The 15,917-nt window shown below is 47.5% G+C and overlaps 1 protein-coding gene across 5 annotated transcripts in view; it reads left to right on the top strand.

The window, feature by feature from the left end:
* The window catches only part of robo2 (roundabout, axon guidance receptor, homolog 2 (Drosophila)), a 555,672-nt gene that overhangs the window by 477,942 nt on the left and 61,813 nt on the right, over nt 1-15,917 (top strand). For all 5 annotated transcript variants that reach the window (XM_029715771.1, XM_029715772.1, XM_029715774.1 and 2 more), the window contains 5 exons: nt 1,219-1,385; nt 2,793-2,914; nt 8,183-8,414; nt 14,234-14,358; nt 14,498-14,669. In XM_029715771.1, the coding sequence (XP_029571631.1) occupies nt 1,219-1,385; nt 2,793-2,914; nt 8,183-8,414; nt 14,234-14,358; nt 14,498-14,669 (818 nt within the window). The remainder of the gene's footprint in view (nt 1-1,218; nt 1,386-2,792; nt 2,915-8,182; nt 8,415-14,233; nt 14,359-14,497; nt 14,670-15,917) is intronic.

Genomic DNA, 15,917 nt, shown 5'->3' with positions numbered 1-15,917 from the left:
ACGTGACACTTGTCACGTCAACAATGGAGTCTCACAGCCCGGGAAAAACAGGAATGATGTCATTCAAAGCCCTGGCTGAAGCACACGAGAGCAAATGCTGAGTGGTCAGTCAATGGACTAAGCCTTAGGCGCGTGACACGCCCCGCCCCCGGCTTTTGTTTTTTTCCTCAGTTTACAGACAGGCAGATTCCCGGTCGGAATATTATCGCTTCTCTACGAGATAAATTGCATAAATATTGGTTTTAAACAGCGGTTGACATGCTTCGAAGTACGGTAATGGAATATTTCGAATTTTTTTGTCATATTTTGCGTCATGCTCGTGGCCGAGATTTAGCGTTGGGATAGTGTCTAGAACGCACGAACAAAACGTCGCTGTTTGGATATAACGATGGATTATTTGGGACCAAACCTACATTTGTTATTGAAGTAGAAGTCCTGGCAGTGTATTCTGATGAAGAACAAGCAAGGTAAGAACATTTTTCTTATAGGAAATGTGATTTTGGTGAAGGCTACACTGGGTGGGTGTCTAAATAGCTAGCCCTGTAACGCCGGGCTATGTACTTACATTATTGCAAAATGTGCTTCATCCGAAAAGCTATTTTAAAATCGGACATATCGAGTGCATAGAGGAGTTCTGTATCTATAATTCTTAAAATAATTGTTATGCTTTTTGTGAACGTTTATCGTGAGTAATTTAGTAAAATCACCGGAAGTGTTCGGTGGGAATGCTAGTTCTGAACGTCACATGCTAATGTAAAAAGCTGGTTTTTGATATAAATATGAACTTGATTGAACAGACATGCATGTATTGTATAACACAATGTCCTAGGTGTGTCATCTGATGAAGATCATCAAAGGTTAGTGCTGCATTTAGATATGGTTTGGGTTTATGTGACATGATATGCTAGCTTGAAAAATGGCTGTGTGATTATTCCTGGCTGGGTACTCTGCTGACATAATCTAATGTTTTGCTTTCGCTGTAAAGCCTTTTTGAAATCGGACAGTTTGGTTAGATAAAGGAGAGTCTTGTCTTTAAATAGCTGTAACATAGTCATATGTTTGAAAAGTGTAAGTTTTCGGATTTAGAGGAGTTTGAATTTCGCGCCCCGCCCATCATTGGATATTGGAGCAGACGTTCCGCTAGCGGAACGTGTAGATGTAAGAAGTTAATTATTGTGGTAGCACATTTGTGATATCCTTTTCATTGTCCCATTGCAGCCAGTCGGTGAGCAACAGTTGGCAGACGGTTGCGGACCACGTGAAGACCACGCAGTACACGGTCAAAGGCCTGCGCCCCAACACCATCTACCTGTTCATGGTACGGGCGGTCAACACCCAGGGCCTCAGTGATCCCAGTCCCATGTCAGAGCCCGTCAGGACACAAGGTATGGGCCTTATACTCAGATAGAACTTTAAAGATTTTGGTAATAATTTTCCCTATAATAACATTTCTAATTTAGCCTCCCCTTCACATTGACTGCTGCAGCTTTTGATAGGGAAAAGGTCATCGTGTTCCAGTTAGATAGTTATCAGGGTCTCTCAGCACGGTACTATGTGGGCTGAACAGTAACGGTTCTACCGAGATAGCCACAACTTGCAGAGGTCAAACTATCCATCTCAGCTCTGCTCATTAAGGCTACAGTCAGGCAATTATGTAAAATAAGCATGTCTACTTTTGGAAGGCCTAAGTGAGTTAGCGCTATCCCTGCTATGTTAATGATCATAACTGGAGAAAATGACTGCCTCCAAACTCAAAGAAGATTAGATTAAGGTGCCGTATAGACCTCAGTCTTCTTATTACATTTATTTGTTAAGTCCAGTCCTACGCAATACCCCTGCAACCTTTCGGTTAACATTGTCCAATTGCAGGCCACTATTAGGTTGTGCATGGAGAGAGGGAGTCAATTTGAATAGCAGTACATCTCTCTTTATTTGCTGTTTGCTTCATTTTGATGCACAGAGATGGTTATTGGCAATGGCAGTCACTGAAGATGAATTGATGTCTGCTTAACTGCATTTGGCCTGTCGTCCTCTATTACGACTCTGTGATTCATGACTTTATTGGCTGTTTTCATTGGGCCTGTTTTGAAATACTGTTTCCTCTTGTGAATAATGGTTTGTATTTGCCCATCTATTTCCCCTCAGTAAATAGGACCAACATATGTCAGTTGCCATGATTGTGTATTTTCTTTGACCACACAGAATATGCATTTCACTGGGGGTTTTGATTGGCTTTTAACTGAAAACACATGCAAGTATGAACGAAATGGGAACTGTGTTGGGAAATAGTGTCACAGTGTCATTCATTCATGTGTTCAGAGTTCACTCGTTGATGTGGTAGTTGTTCTCTGGCTGGGCCTCAGTAAGAGCAGAGAGGAGAAGGGATCTTAAGTTCTCTCTTTCTTTTCTCAAACCCAAACGAGTTCTTTATTAAAACTGAAATGAGGTCATTCTAATGCAGATGAAGTTGCTTCTTTTCAAATGAAGTCATGGTCATAGAGTGTCGACTCCTTTGTGGAGTCTGATTGGTCTATTCATCCGTTCTCTCAACAAAACCTCTTATGCTTGACTCGGCCTCATTGTAAGGAATGGAGGGAACCGTGGCTTTGAAAACTAAGTAGGAGAACTGAAAGTAATCTATCTTTCGTTCTATCTCTCTCTCTCTTTCTTTCTCTCTATTTCTCTCTTCCACTCTTTCTCTTTCTCTCTCTCATACTCGCTCTCATCCTCTCTCTCACTCTCTCTCTCTCTCTCTCCCCCCTCTCTCTCTTTTTCTCTCTCTCTCTCTACAGACATCAGTCCTCCAGCCCAGGGGGTGGACCACAGACATGTACAGAAGGAGCTGGGGGAGGTCATAGTTCGTCTTCATAACCCGGTCGTCATGAGCCCTACCACCATTCAGGTCACCTGGACGGTAAGTGTCACACTGTGATTGGTCTTTAATGAGTCTGATGTGAAGGATATAATGCTGCTCCCAGACAAGGCCCAAATCCCTGTCATTCACATGAAGAAAAGAAGGAAATACAGGGGAGGAGATCAGGGTGCCTTTTGAGAATTCATTAGCGAGTGGGTAACCCGCCTCTACCATTTGTTCTATTGGCCAATGTGCAATCACTGGAGAATAGACCGGATGAGCTCCGTTCGAGACTCTCTACCAATGGGACATTAAAAACTATAATATCTTATGTTTCACCAAGTCGTGGCTGAACGACGACACGGATAATATACAGGAGGCTGGCATTTTCCGTGCATTGGCAGGACAGAACAGCTACGTCCGGTAAGATGAGGGGTGGTGGTGAGTGTCTATTTGTCAATAACAGCTGGTGTGTGATGTCTAATATTAAGGTTGTCTCGAGGTATTGCTCGTCTGAGGGATGAGTACCTTATTATCTATGCATAGTCACTTTACCCCACCAACAGTACGTGTACAAATTACCTCGACTAACCTGTACCCCCACACGTTGACTTGGTACCGGTAGCCGTTGTATATAGCCTCATTATTGTTTATTTAGTAAATATTTTCTTAACTCTATTTTCTTAAAACTGCATTGTTGGTTAACTTCGGGGTAAGGGGCAATATTTGGAAGTTTGGATGACTGAGGTGCCCAAAGTAAACTGCCTGTTACTCAGGCCCAGAAGCTAGGATGTGCAACTGGTAGTATTGGATAGAAAACACACTAAAGTTTCCAAAACTGTTAAAATAATGTCTGTGAGTATAACAGAACTGATATAGCAGGCGAAACCCTGAGGAGAATCCATTCAGGATTTTTTTGTTGTTGAGCTCATCACTCATTATAATGGCTGTCTATGGGAATATCAAAGGAATACCTCCCAGATTGCAGTTCCTAGGGCTTCCAGTAGATGTCAACAGTCTTTAGAAAGAGTTTCAGGCTTGTTTTTTGAAAAATTAGCTATAACTTGTAGTTTTTCTACGTGGCTCCCATTTTGGCTGTAGTGTTGTGGCGCGCGTCAGTGAGGGGGCGCACTTCGTTATTTATCTCCGGTAATGAACATACTATTCTCAGTCTTAAGGGATTGTAAGTAAGCATTTCATGGTAAGGTCTACACCTTTTGTATTTGGTGCATGTGACAATCCACCTGTCTGTCACAGACATAACCATTCAGCACACTTTGCACTTAGTTAGTGCTATTCAGCTCTGCCAGGTGTCTGTGTGTTTCTTTATTTTGTCATATAAGATTAAATATAGGAAATCAATTTCAATTTACACCAACTTCATTCTCAAACAGTGTCTGAAGCTGTCCTGCTCTGGGCTGTTTTATGTCTTTGATTTTACAACCTTGAGTCCTAAAGAGTTGATATAAAGGGGATGATGATTCTTTGAAGCTGGCAATGTGTTCCTCAGGGCTCCTATTGGTGTTTTCATGTAAATCCTAAGACTCTACAGCTTTGAAATATTATAATAACTGACTCTTAAGTAAGTGAACATCAAACAGTTGATAAATGGTTTCTTTCAGCTGTAGCAAACATCAAAAGAGGTGTCAGGGACATCTGGTCTCATCAATCTTGCATCTATCTTTGGTTAATTTTGAATTAAGACTAAGGCTTTGCATAGAAACAAGTACATTGACATTAATTCTGTATATTTGGCATGTTTGTGGTCTTCCCTCTCTGGAGTGTAGCTCAAACCAGCTTACCTACCAACCTCTCCCTGACACACACCTGCTCCCCAACACACACACACACACACGCACACGCACACGCACACACACACACACACACACACACACACACACACACACACACACACACACACACACACACACACACACACACACACACACACACACACACACACACACACACACACACCCATTGCACAGTCACAGTCTGTGTCTACCACACCATAAGGACGGACACGTGCCAGAGAGACACTGTTTAATCAATTTAGAAACACGACTTGGACTGAGGCTGAATCATTGCGAGAAATCATGCCACTTACAGTACGAGGGTATGTAGCAGTAGTAACTTACAGTACGAGGGTATGCAGCAGTAGTAACTTACAGTACGAGGGTATGCAGCAGTAGTAACTTACAGTACGAGGGTATGCTGCAGTAGTAACTTACAGTACAAGGGTATGCAGAAATAGTAACTTCCAGTACGAGGGTATGCAGCAGTAGTAACTTACAGTATGAGGGTATGCAGCAGTAGTAACTTACAGTACGAGGGTATGCTGCAGTAGTAACTTACAGTACGAGGGTATGCAGCAGTAGTAACTTACAGTACGAGGGTATGCAGCAGTAGTAACTTACAGTACGAGGGTATGCAGCAGTAGTAACTTACAGTACGAGGGTACGCAGCAGTAGTAACTTACAGTACGAGGGTACGCAGCAGTAGTAACTTACAGTACGAGGGTATGCAGCAGTAGTAACTTACAGTATGAGGGTATGCAGCAGTAGTAACTTACAGTACGAGGGTATGCTGCAGTAGTAACTTCCAGTACGAGGGTACGCAGCAGTAGTAACTTACAGTACGAGGGTATGCAGCAGTAGTAACTTACAGTATGAGGGTATGCAGCAGTAGTAACTTCCAGTACGAGGGTACGCAGCAGTAGTAACTTACAGTACGAGGGTATGCAGCAGTAGTAACTTACAGTATGAGGGTATGCAGCAGTAGTAACTTACAGTACGAGGGTACGCAGCAGTAGTAACTTACAGTACGAGGGTATGCAGCAGTAGTAACTTACAGTACGAGGGTATGCAGCAGTAGTAACTTCCAGTACGAGGGTATGCAGCAGTAGTAACTTCCAGTACGAGGGTACGCAGCAGTAGTAACTTCCAGTACGAGGGTACGCAGCAGTAGTAACTTCCAGTACGAGGGTATGCAGCAGTAGTAACTTCCAGTATGAGGGTATGCAGCAGTAGTAACTTCCAGTCTATTTCTACATTAGACTATGGCATTTAAACATGCACTCTCTTCTTCTTACTGAAGGGTGACTTTTTCCCTCATTGTTCTCCCGTCCTGTGTTAACCAGCCCGGGTTGTTCCGTTCCACAGTAAATCAGTCAGTAGCTGGTATTTATGATGTCATTGGGGTGGCTGCTTTCATTTCTAAATGAACCACTTTACCAGTTTTCCGTGTGACATGTTTATTAACACCCCATAATAAGCTCTCACCCCCCAGACTAAAAGGCTAATTCAATACTTAAACATTGCTTTATGAGTGTGTGTACAATCAACACAGAACACCGCCACCTAATCAATCAGGGCCCAGTCAGTAATCATAGTGCGGCCTCGGAAAGGCTTTTATAGTCCCAAATCATTCCATTATTGAAAGTTACACACCACGCTAGCCCAGAATCTATTCTGCTTATTTACTCCGGCTACACATGCTGAAACAGCTGCTTAATATCCCAGTTGAAAGGCCCGCTCACTTCTCCCACTGTTAACCAGCCATTACTGGGAGTTATGCCCCCTCCTCCTCATCATTATAAATTCAACTTTCTCTCTCTGGCTAAATGGGCCCAAGTTTAGAACCAAGGCCCCTTATCGACTGGGAGAGCACCATCGCACCACCATCGCACCTCTGGGCTCCCTGTCTCCTCAATTGGGCAGAATTGTCTTTATTGTCCCTGGTTTGTATTCCATATTCTCCCAGAGTTCCTCTGGGTTGGACGACAATCACCGACCAATCGTTTCACACTCACACGTTTGTTCTAGGCCTTGTAGGACCCTGCCTTAGGTTTCACTAGTTGGTATTTACAATACAAGCGAGACATGCATATGTATGGCTTTGATAGCCTTGCTCCTGAAAGCCTTCTATGCAGGGCCTGGGTGATGTGTGCTCAGTGTGCTGAGAGAGAGGGAGATAATGCCATGCTGCTCTATCTCTCTCTCTCCTCTGCTATCTCTCTCTCTCTCTCTTCTCTGCTCTCTATCCTCTGCTCTCTCTCTCTCTCTCGCTCTCTCTTTCTGTCTCTTCTCTACTCACTCTCCTCTGCTCTCTCTCTCTGTTCTCTCTCTCTCCTCTGCTCTCTCTGCGCTCTCTCCTCTCCTCTGCTCTCTCTGCGCTCTCTCCTCTCCTCTCCTCTGCTCTCTCTCTCTCTTCTGTTCTCTCTGCTCTCCTCTGCTCTCTCTGCTCTCTCTCTCTCTCTCTCTCGCTCTCTCTTTCTGTCTCTCCTCTACTCACTCTCCTCTGCTCTCTCTCTCTCTGTTCTCTCTCTCTCTCCTCTCCTCTACTCTCCTCTGCTCTCTCTCTCTGTTCTCTCTCTCTCCTCTGCTCTCTCTGCGCTCTCTCCTCTCCTCTGCTCTCTCTCTCTCTTCTGTTCTCTCTCCTCTCTCTCTCTCTCTCTCTCTCTCTCTCTCTCTCCTCTGCTCTCTCTCTCTCTGCTCTTGCTCTCTCTCTTGGAGGAAAGATGCTAATTGAGCTAATTGTGTCAGCTCTGATGATAAAAGACCCATTAAAAATGGAACAGCCTCTAAAGTGGCACAATGTGATCTTGGGGAGAAACAAGTACATCTGTTGAACAACATTGTTTCATGTACTCTGGTGTCTGACTACCGTGCTGCACACCTATGGTCATGATCTTTAGCTATTTCCTCATAACTCTGTCCTAACTGATGAGAAGACATGTTGTATTTTCTCTTAACTCTGTCCTAACTGAAGAGAAGACATGTTGTATTTCCTCATAACTCTGTCCTAACTGATGAGAAGACATGTTGTATATCCTCAGAACTCTGTCCTAACTGATGAGAAGACATGTTGTATTTCCTCTTAACTCTGTCCTAACTGACGAGAAGACATGTTGTATATCCTCTTAACTCTGTCCTAACTGATGAGAAGACATGTTGTATTTTCTCTTAACTCTGTCCTAACTGAAGAGAAGACATGTTGTATTTCCTCATAACTCTGTCCTAACTGATGAGAAGACATGTTGTATATCCTCATAACTCTGTCCTAACTGATGAGAAGACATGTTGTATATCCTCTTAACTCTGTCCTAACTGAAGAGAAGACATGTTGTATTTCCTCATAACTCTGTCCTAACTGATGAGAAGACATGTTGTATTTCCTCATAACTCTGTCCTAACTGAAGAGAAGACATGTTGTATATCCTCTTAACTCTGTCCTAACTGAGAAAATAAATGTTGTATTTCCTAGGAACCTTGAACAGGTGATTGAAGCTAACCCCTCTCTTCTCTTCTCCCCATGTCTCTTTCCCAGGTGGACCGTCAGTCCCAGTTCATCCAGGGCTACAGAGTTCTGTACAGGCAGACGTCTGGCCTGTTTTCCCCAGGACCCTGGCAGACCCAGGATGTGAAGATCCCCTCAGAGCGCAGTGTGGTCTTCTCCAACCTCAAGAAAGGCATCATCTATGAGATCAAGGTCCGGCCCTACTTCAATGAGTTCCAGGGCATGGACAGTGAGTCCAGGTCGGCTCGCACCACAGAGGAAGGTAAAGAAATCCCCATGTTATTTCATGGACATTTTCCTCCGTCCAGATTTAGAATAACTGTTTGACATGTTTCCCTGTAGGGCGTCCAATTGTCATGATATCATACATGTCGCTCACAATACTCTGTGTCCTGCTGTGACATTTTAGGGGTATTTTGTGTGTGTGTCCTGCCACTGTGTAGCATGCTGACCTTTCTGCAGTGCTTGATTGTTTATGATTGTTTCTGTTGGCCCGCTTCTCATCCATCACCCTGCAGCCATGAGCTGAGCTGTGATTGGACACAGTGCTCGCTCACTTCCTGCTGGGAAGTGGAGCTGTCACCCTCAGCCTGACTCTGACAGGACATGACAGGGCCAGGGAGAGACATGCTGCACACTGATACACACACACACACACACACACACACACACACACACACACACACACACACACACACACACACACACACACACACACACACACACACACACACACACACACACCTCCAGGCCTTGGGCCAGCCTGTTGGATCCTCCATACTTTCCCACTTCTAATGGAGTAGAACTGGGATTCACATCATTACCTGTTACACTAAGAATAGGCAGATGAAATGTACAGTGCTATAGCTGTACATGCTGTACCTATTCATGTGATGAAGGTGAATAGTAGGTTAGACAAACATTTACAGTCCATGCAGGGGAACATGACCAACATAAACACACAGATAGCCCAAGGCTATGTCCTCCCTCCCTTCCTTTCCCTAAACAACCACATCCAGCCCTGGGAAGAGAGGAGACAGTTCAGATCCGGCTGCTGTGATAGGCCCATTTATTTTCCCCAGTCTCAGTGGAGGGGTCCTGTCTCCTGTGACCAGCCCCTGTATGCTGCAGCACTATGTATGTTGTATGTATGCTATGTATGCCCTGTGACTGCTTCATCTCACACACGCACACACACACACACACACACACACACACACACACACACACACACACACACACACACACACACACACGCACACACACACACACACACACACACACCGCCCCACAGCACCTGCCTATCCCAGCTGTTACCAGCACTGATAAAACTCCCTGCCTCTTCTCTGTCTGCAGCCTGGGCCCTCTGAGAGATTTAGCTCTTTCTATTTCTGTCACAGCAGAACCTCTGTGGGTGTCGACCCATCCCAGTCACATGCAGGCAGAAGCAGACAGAGAGAGGCAGAGACTGTGCTGGAGGTTCCTGTGAGACCACGGGACAGACACTGTGAGACCACGAGACAGACACTGTGAGACCACGGGACAGACACTGTGAGACCAAGGGACAGACACTGTGAGACCAAGGGACAGACACTGTGAGACCACGGGGCAGACACTGTGAGACCACGAGACAGACACTGTGAGACCACGGGACAGACACTGTGAGACCACGAGACAGACACTGTGAGACCAAGGGACAGACACTGTGAGACCCCGAGACAGACACTGTGAGACCACGGGGCAGACACTGTGAGACCAAGGGACAGACACTGTGAGACCAAGGGACAGACACTGTGAGACCACAGGACAGACACTGTGAGACCACGGGACAGACACTGTGAGACCAAGGGACAGACACTGTGAGACCAAGGGACAGACACTGTGAGACCACGGGACAGACACTGTGAGACCACGAGACAGACACTGTGAGACCACGGGGCAGACACTGTGAGACCCCGAGACAGACACTGTGAGACCACGAAACAGACACTGTGAGACCACGGGACAGACACTGTGAGACCAAGGGACAGACACTGTGAGACCAAGGGACAGACACTGTGAGACCACAGGACAGACACTGTGAGACCAAGGGACAGACACTGTGAGACCACAGGACAGACACTGTGAGACCAAGGGACAGACACTGTGAGACCACAGGACAGACACTGTGAGACCACGGGACAGACACTGTGAGACCATGGGACAGACACTGTGAGACCACGGGACAGACACTGTGAGACCAAGGGACAGACACTGTGAGACCCCGAGACAGACACTGTGAGACCAAGAGACAGACACTGTGAGACCACGGGACAGACACTGTGAGACCCCGAGACAGACACTGTGAGACCACGGGGCAGACACTGTGAGACCCCGAGACAGACACTGTGAGACCACGGGACAGACACTGTGAGACCAAGGGACAGACACTGTGAGACCAAGGGACAGACACTGTGAGACCCCGAGACAGACACTGTGAGACCAAGGGACAGACACTGTGAGACCAAGGGACAGACACTGTGAGACTACGAGACAAACACTGAGACCACGAGACAGACACTGTGAGACCACGAGACAGACACTGTGAGACCACGGGACAGACACTGTGAGACCAAGGGACAGACACTGTGAGACCAAGGGACAGACACTGTGAGACCACGAGACAGACACTGTGAGACTACGAGACAGACACTGTGAGACCACGGGACAGACACTGTGAGACCACGGGACAGACACTGTGAGACCAAGGGACAGACACTGTGAGACCAAGGGACAGACACTGTGAGACCACGAGACAGACACTGTGAGACTACGAGACAGACACTGTGAGACCACGGGACAGACACTGTGAGACCACGAGGCAGACACTGTGAGACCACGAGACAGACACTGTGAGACCAAGGGACAGACACTGTGAGACCACGGGACAGACACTGTGAGACCAAGGGACAGACACTGTGAGACCACGGGACAGACACTGTGAGACCACGAGACAGACACTGTGAGACCACGAGACAGACACTGTGAGACCACGAGACAGACACTGTGAGACCACGAGACAGACACTGTGAGACCGGTGGAGTTAGTTAGTTTTATAGGAAATAGGGGTATGGAGAGTGATTTAAAACTCAGTGTATCCATCAGCTAACATTATTATAGCATCCACATCCACAGAGCATCTCCACCAGGAGGATGATGGGATAATACTCACCATTACTCTACCCTCTGTCATTCACTTTGTTTCTCTCTTCTTCTTCTCTCTGGTCCATCTGGAGAGGGGAGAGTGGAGGCAGACAGTCAAGCCAAGGGGATGATAAATAGAACACATTCTATTTATAGAACACACTCTTGAACACATTCCAGTGATATGAAGTCCACTGACAGGGACTCAGAAGGGACCAGAGGCCCATCTAGTATGATAAACACCCAGCCAGCCTGCCTGGTTCTTGGGGAGAGTTAGAATCAGTAGTCAGTGGGGGTAGGAGGCCACCAGTACAGTATCTACTCCTGCTGTCTGTCTTTTCCCAGCATGGAAAATTAGTTACTATATATCTCAATAGCTCTGAGGCCCAGATTAGCACTCCACTGTTTAGTATGGGAGTGATGGCAGTGTGTGCTGTGATGTGAGTCTCCATCCCCTCAATAGCACGGTAGTGTGTGTGTGTGTGTGTGTGTGTGTGTGTGTGTGTGTGTGTGTGTGTGTGTGTGTGTGTGTCTGTGTGTGTGTGTGTGTGTGTGTGTGTGTGTGTGTGTGTGTGTGTGTGTGTGTGTGTGTGTGTAAGTGTGTGTGTGCACGTGTACATGTGGAGACAGGGGGTCACATTCCTGCCAGCCATACATCACTAGGTTAATGGCTATATTACAGCAGCCGCCACTGTTCCTAATGAGAACTGTGTATTGTTTAGTGCAAATATGCATATTCATAAGCTGTTAAATCATTCATAACGTTAACTTTGAACGACATTGTCTCTGATGGCTGCTGCTACTTAGCGTTTTGTCACCTTTGTGTAATCTAACACAGCTGCGGAGGGCGGCAGAGGCCTCTAAGCATGATGGGAGATGGGCTGCTCCGTTGGTGGGGGTTTCTAATATGGCGTCCATCATCGGAGCCGTTTGTCTTCTTCCTCCATGCCTGGTCCTCTCTTGGCCTTTTGGGGGTCAGTGTACCAGTATGACTCCAGTGAGGGATGAGCGTTGATCTGCAGCATGACACGTGCCATTTTGGAGGGGGGTGGGGGCTAGCTGGGGGAGGGGAGAGAGAGGCAGCCTCAGAGTAATTGACCTGTCAGCATTCTGCTGTGGTGTGACTCCCTTGCCAGTCGGTGCGGAAATGAGAAATACATAATTTTTTAAAACTTTATTTTCAGTTTGCTTCGTTGTTATTCGTTTACCCGCGTGCACGCTTGGTAGGTCGGTCAGTGAGTTTCTATGAGATGACAACGATGTGAGATTAATAATGAAACCCGGAGATGGTGTCTGCTGTGGGCTCTGGGCCCTGTCTCTCAGGGGCTGGTGTCTGCTGTGGGCTCTGGGCCCTGTCTCTCAGGGGCTGGTGTCTGCTGTGGGCTCTGGGCCCTGTCTCTCAGGGGCTGGTGTCTGCTGTGGGCTCTGTCTCTCAGGGGCTGGTGTCTGCTGTGGGCTCTGGGCCCTGTCTCTCAGGGGCTGGTGTCTGCTGTGGGCTCTGGGCCCTGTCTCTCAGGGGCTGGTGTCTGCTGTGGGCTCTGGGCCCTGTCTCTCAGGGGCTGGTGTCTGCTGTGGGCTCTGTCTCTCAGGGGCTGGTGTCTGCTGTGGGCTCTGGGCCCTGTCTCTCAGGGGCTGGTGTCTGCTGTGGGCTCTGGGCTCTATCTCTCAGGGGCTGGTGTCTGCTGTGGGCTCTGGGCCCTGTCTCTCAGGGGCTGGTGTCTGCTGTGGGCTCTGGGCTCTGTCTCTCAGGGGCTGGTGTCTGCTGTGGGCTCTGGGCTCTATCTCTCAGGGGCTGGTGTCTGCTGTGGGCTCTGGGCTCTATCTCTCAGGGGCTGGTGTCTGCTGTGGGCTCCGGGCTCTATCTCTCAGGGGCTGGTGTCTGCTGTGGGCTCTGGGCCCTGTCTCTCAGGGGCTGGTGTCTGCTGTGGGCTCTGGGCCCTGTCTCTCAGGGGCTGGTGTCTGCTGTGGGCTCTGGGCTCTATCTCTCAGACCATGTACAAACCCCATCTATAGAGCTGTTACTCACTTTAGAGCCCCCCCCCGCTCTCTATCCCACTGGCTTTAGTTCCACCTGCCTGATCGATGAAACCAGTCAATATGTTTACCTAGCCCTGTGTTTCAATTCTCCCTAAAATAAATGTCTTCATATTTTCCTCACGTATGACTGCACTGCTGTACGGCTCATCCTATAAGCCTGTTGACCCACATGACACCCTGGCTGAGTCAATGGAGGAGTCATAGCTTGACTGAGGAGACTTGTCTGACTCTGCCTGGCTGTTACTCTGAAAATCAATAGCACTATTCTGTGTGTGAATCCCTCTGTGTTGGAGCAGGAGCAGGGCTGGGATATTAACTCATAGTGAAATGTTAAAGATGGATGTGTCAGACCTGCCTGTTCTCCATGTAAATCCCCTTTTAATGAGCTGCTGCTCTCCCCACAGCCACCTGTGTCTTCCACCTGCTAACAACTACACACACCCCTCACAATAAAGATGAGTGTGAGAGAGAGTATGAGTGTCTTGTGTGTGTGTGTGTGTGTGTGTGTGTGTGTGTGTGTGTGTGTGTGTGTGTGTGTGTGTGTGAGTGAGTGAGTGAGTGAGTGAGTGAGTGAGTGAGTGAGTGAGTGAGTGAGTGAGTGAGTGAGTGAGTGAGTGAGTGAGTGAGTGAGTGAGTTTGTGTGTGTGGGTGAGTGAGGTTGTGTGTGTGGGTGAGTGAGTGAGGTTGTGTGTGTGGGTAAGTGAGTGAGTGAGTGAGGTTGTGTGTGTGGGTGAGTGAGGTTGTGTGTGTGGGTGAGTGAGTGAGATTGTGTGTGTATCAGAGAATGGAATGCTATCCCTCTTCCCTGACCAGTCTACTGCCCCCCCCCCCCTCCCCCCATCTGTCTCCCCTCAACCCCAGCTCCCAGTGCCCCTCCCCTGCAGGTTACAGTCTTGATGGTGGGCAACCAGAACAGCACCTCCATCAGCATCTCCTGGGACCCCCCTCCTCCAGACCACCAGAACGGCATCATCCAGGAGTACAAGGCAGGTTACTGAGAGAGGATAGACTGGATGTAACCTGATGACTCTGGCTTACTGAGATGCCATCAGAATCAATATAATACTCTACCTGACACCACTGTGACAGGACGCTCTCTTCCTCTGTCTCTCTCCCTCGGTTCAGATCTGGTGCCTAGGGAATGAGACACGCTTCCACGTGAATAAGACGGTGGATGCAGCCATCCGGTCGGTGGTTGTGGGGGGGCTTCAGGTGGGGGTGTTGTATCGGGTGGAGGTTGCTGCCAGCACCAGCGCAGGGGTGGGGGTCAAGAGTGAACCTCAGCCCATCGTCATCGGTAAGAGACGGGGAAGGGGGAGGGGGGGGTTAGCTAAAGGGAGATTTATGGTAGAATGATGTAGGAATGTAAAAGTGGTCTATTGATTACTCATCCATAATTACAGAAAAGCCCATTTCACTTTTGACGGATATCGTAAATAAATAAATAAAATAAAACATTACTGCAATTAACATGGCCTCTAGACAGTGAACACAAAATGCTTGTTTAAATGCTCAATATTATCACTGATTGGGGCAAAAGTATTTCCTATTAGAGAGTGCGTGACATGAATGATCAGTCAGACTGATTGTATTTAAACCTCTGTTATTATGATTTGTAGCGGCCTGGCTGTGTGTAGTTCTGTGTGATTTATGTGGACCAGGGGCAGAGTGTCTGATTTCACCCATAACTGATGGCTTGGCCTGTAGAATACTCTTATTTCCCCAATGTCACTCCTATAATCCATCTCAGTTGTCCAAGCCAAAGATTTCACATATATTGTCATGTGTGCTCTTCTGAGAACCAATTCTTATTGCACTCCATGAAATAGTGTCAGGCAGACAAGTCAGAGTGAGCTTCGATTGGAAGATCGATCCGGAACAGGGTGTGCCTCTCATCTCACATGGTCTATTTTACTGAAGAAAATTAGAGTCTGAGCTAAGCAAACAGCAGGATCACCTGAGGGGTTGTCATCAGCTTTTAGGATTTAGCCTCCCTCCCTACTCTCTGCCTGCACATAAGGTTTCACAGCACAGCCATGTTCTACTCTCTCAGTCAATATGTTAGCTGTAATTGACAAGACTGTATCTTATCGTATCTACTGCTCTATACCTGGAGCCCAATCCTAACTACTAGTCTGTGCATAGAATTCACATTTTCCTGTTGAGGTCGAAGGCATATCTTGAGGTAAAATTGAGCTCTTAGTGAATATGTGGGGACTATTACAGTGCTGATGTTGACCCCAGCCAGCTGGCAGTTGTAACAACAAAATGGTTTATTACAATGCTGAATCCTTTTTCACCGCTTAAACAAACAACTTGGCATACACACCCTCACACTGGTCCCGCTTGTCCCCCCTGTCCCTCCTGTCCCCCCTGTCCCCCCTGTCCCTCCTGTCCCCCCTGTCCATCCTGTCCCCCCTGTCCCCCCTGTTCCTCCTGTCCCTCCTGTCCCCCCTGTCCCTCCTGTCCCCCCTGTCCATCCTGTCCCCCCTATCCCCCCTGTTCCTCCTGTCCCCCTGTCCCTCCTGTCCCTCCTGTCCCCCCT

This window comes from Salmo trutta, chromosome 26 (genome assembly GCF_901001165.1).
Source record: "Salmo trutta chromosome 26, fSalTru1.1, whole genome shotgun sequence".
NCBI lineage: Eukaryota > Metazoa > Chordata > Actinopteri > Salmoniformes > Salmonidae > Salmo > Salmo trutta.
This window is presented reverse-complemented; position numbering and strand designations above follow the sequence as displayed.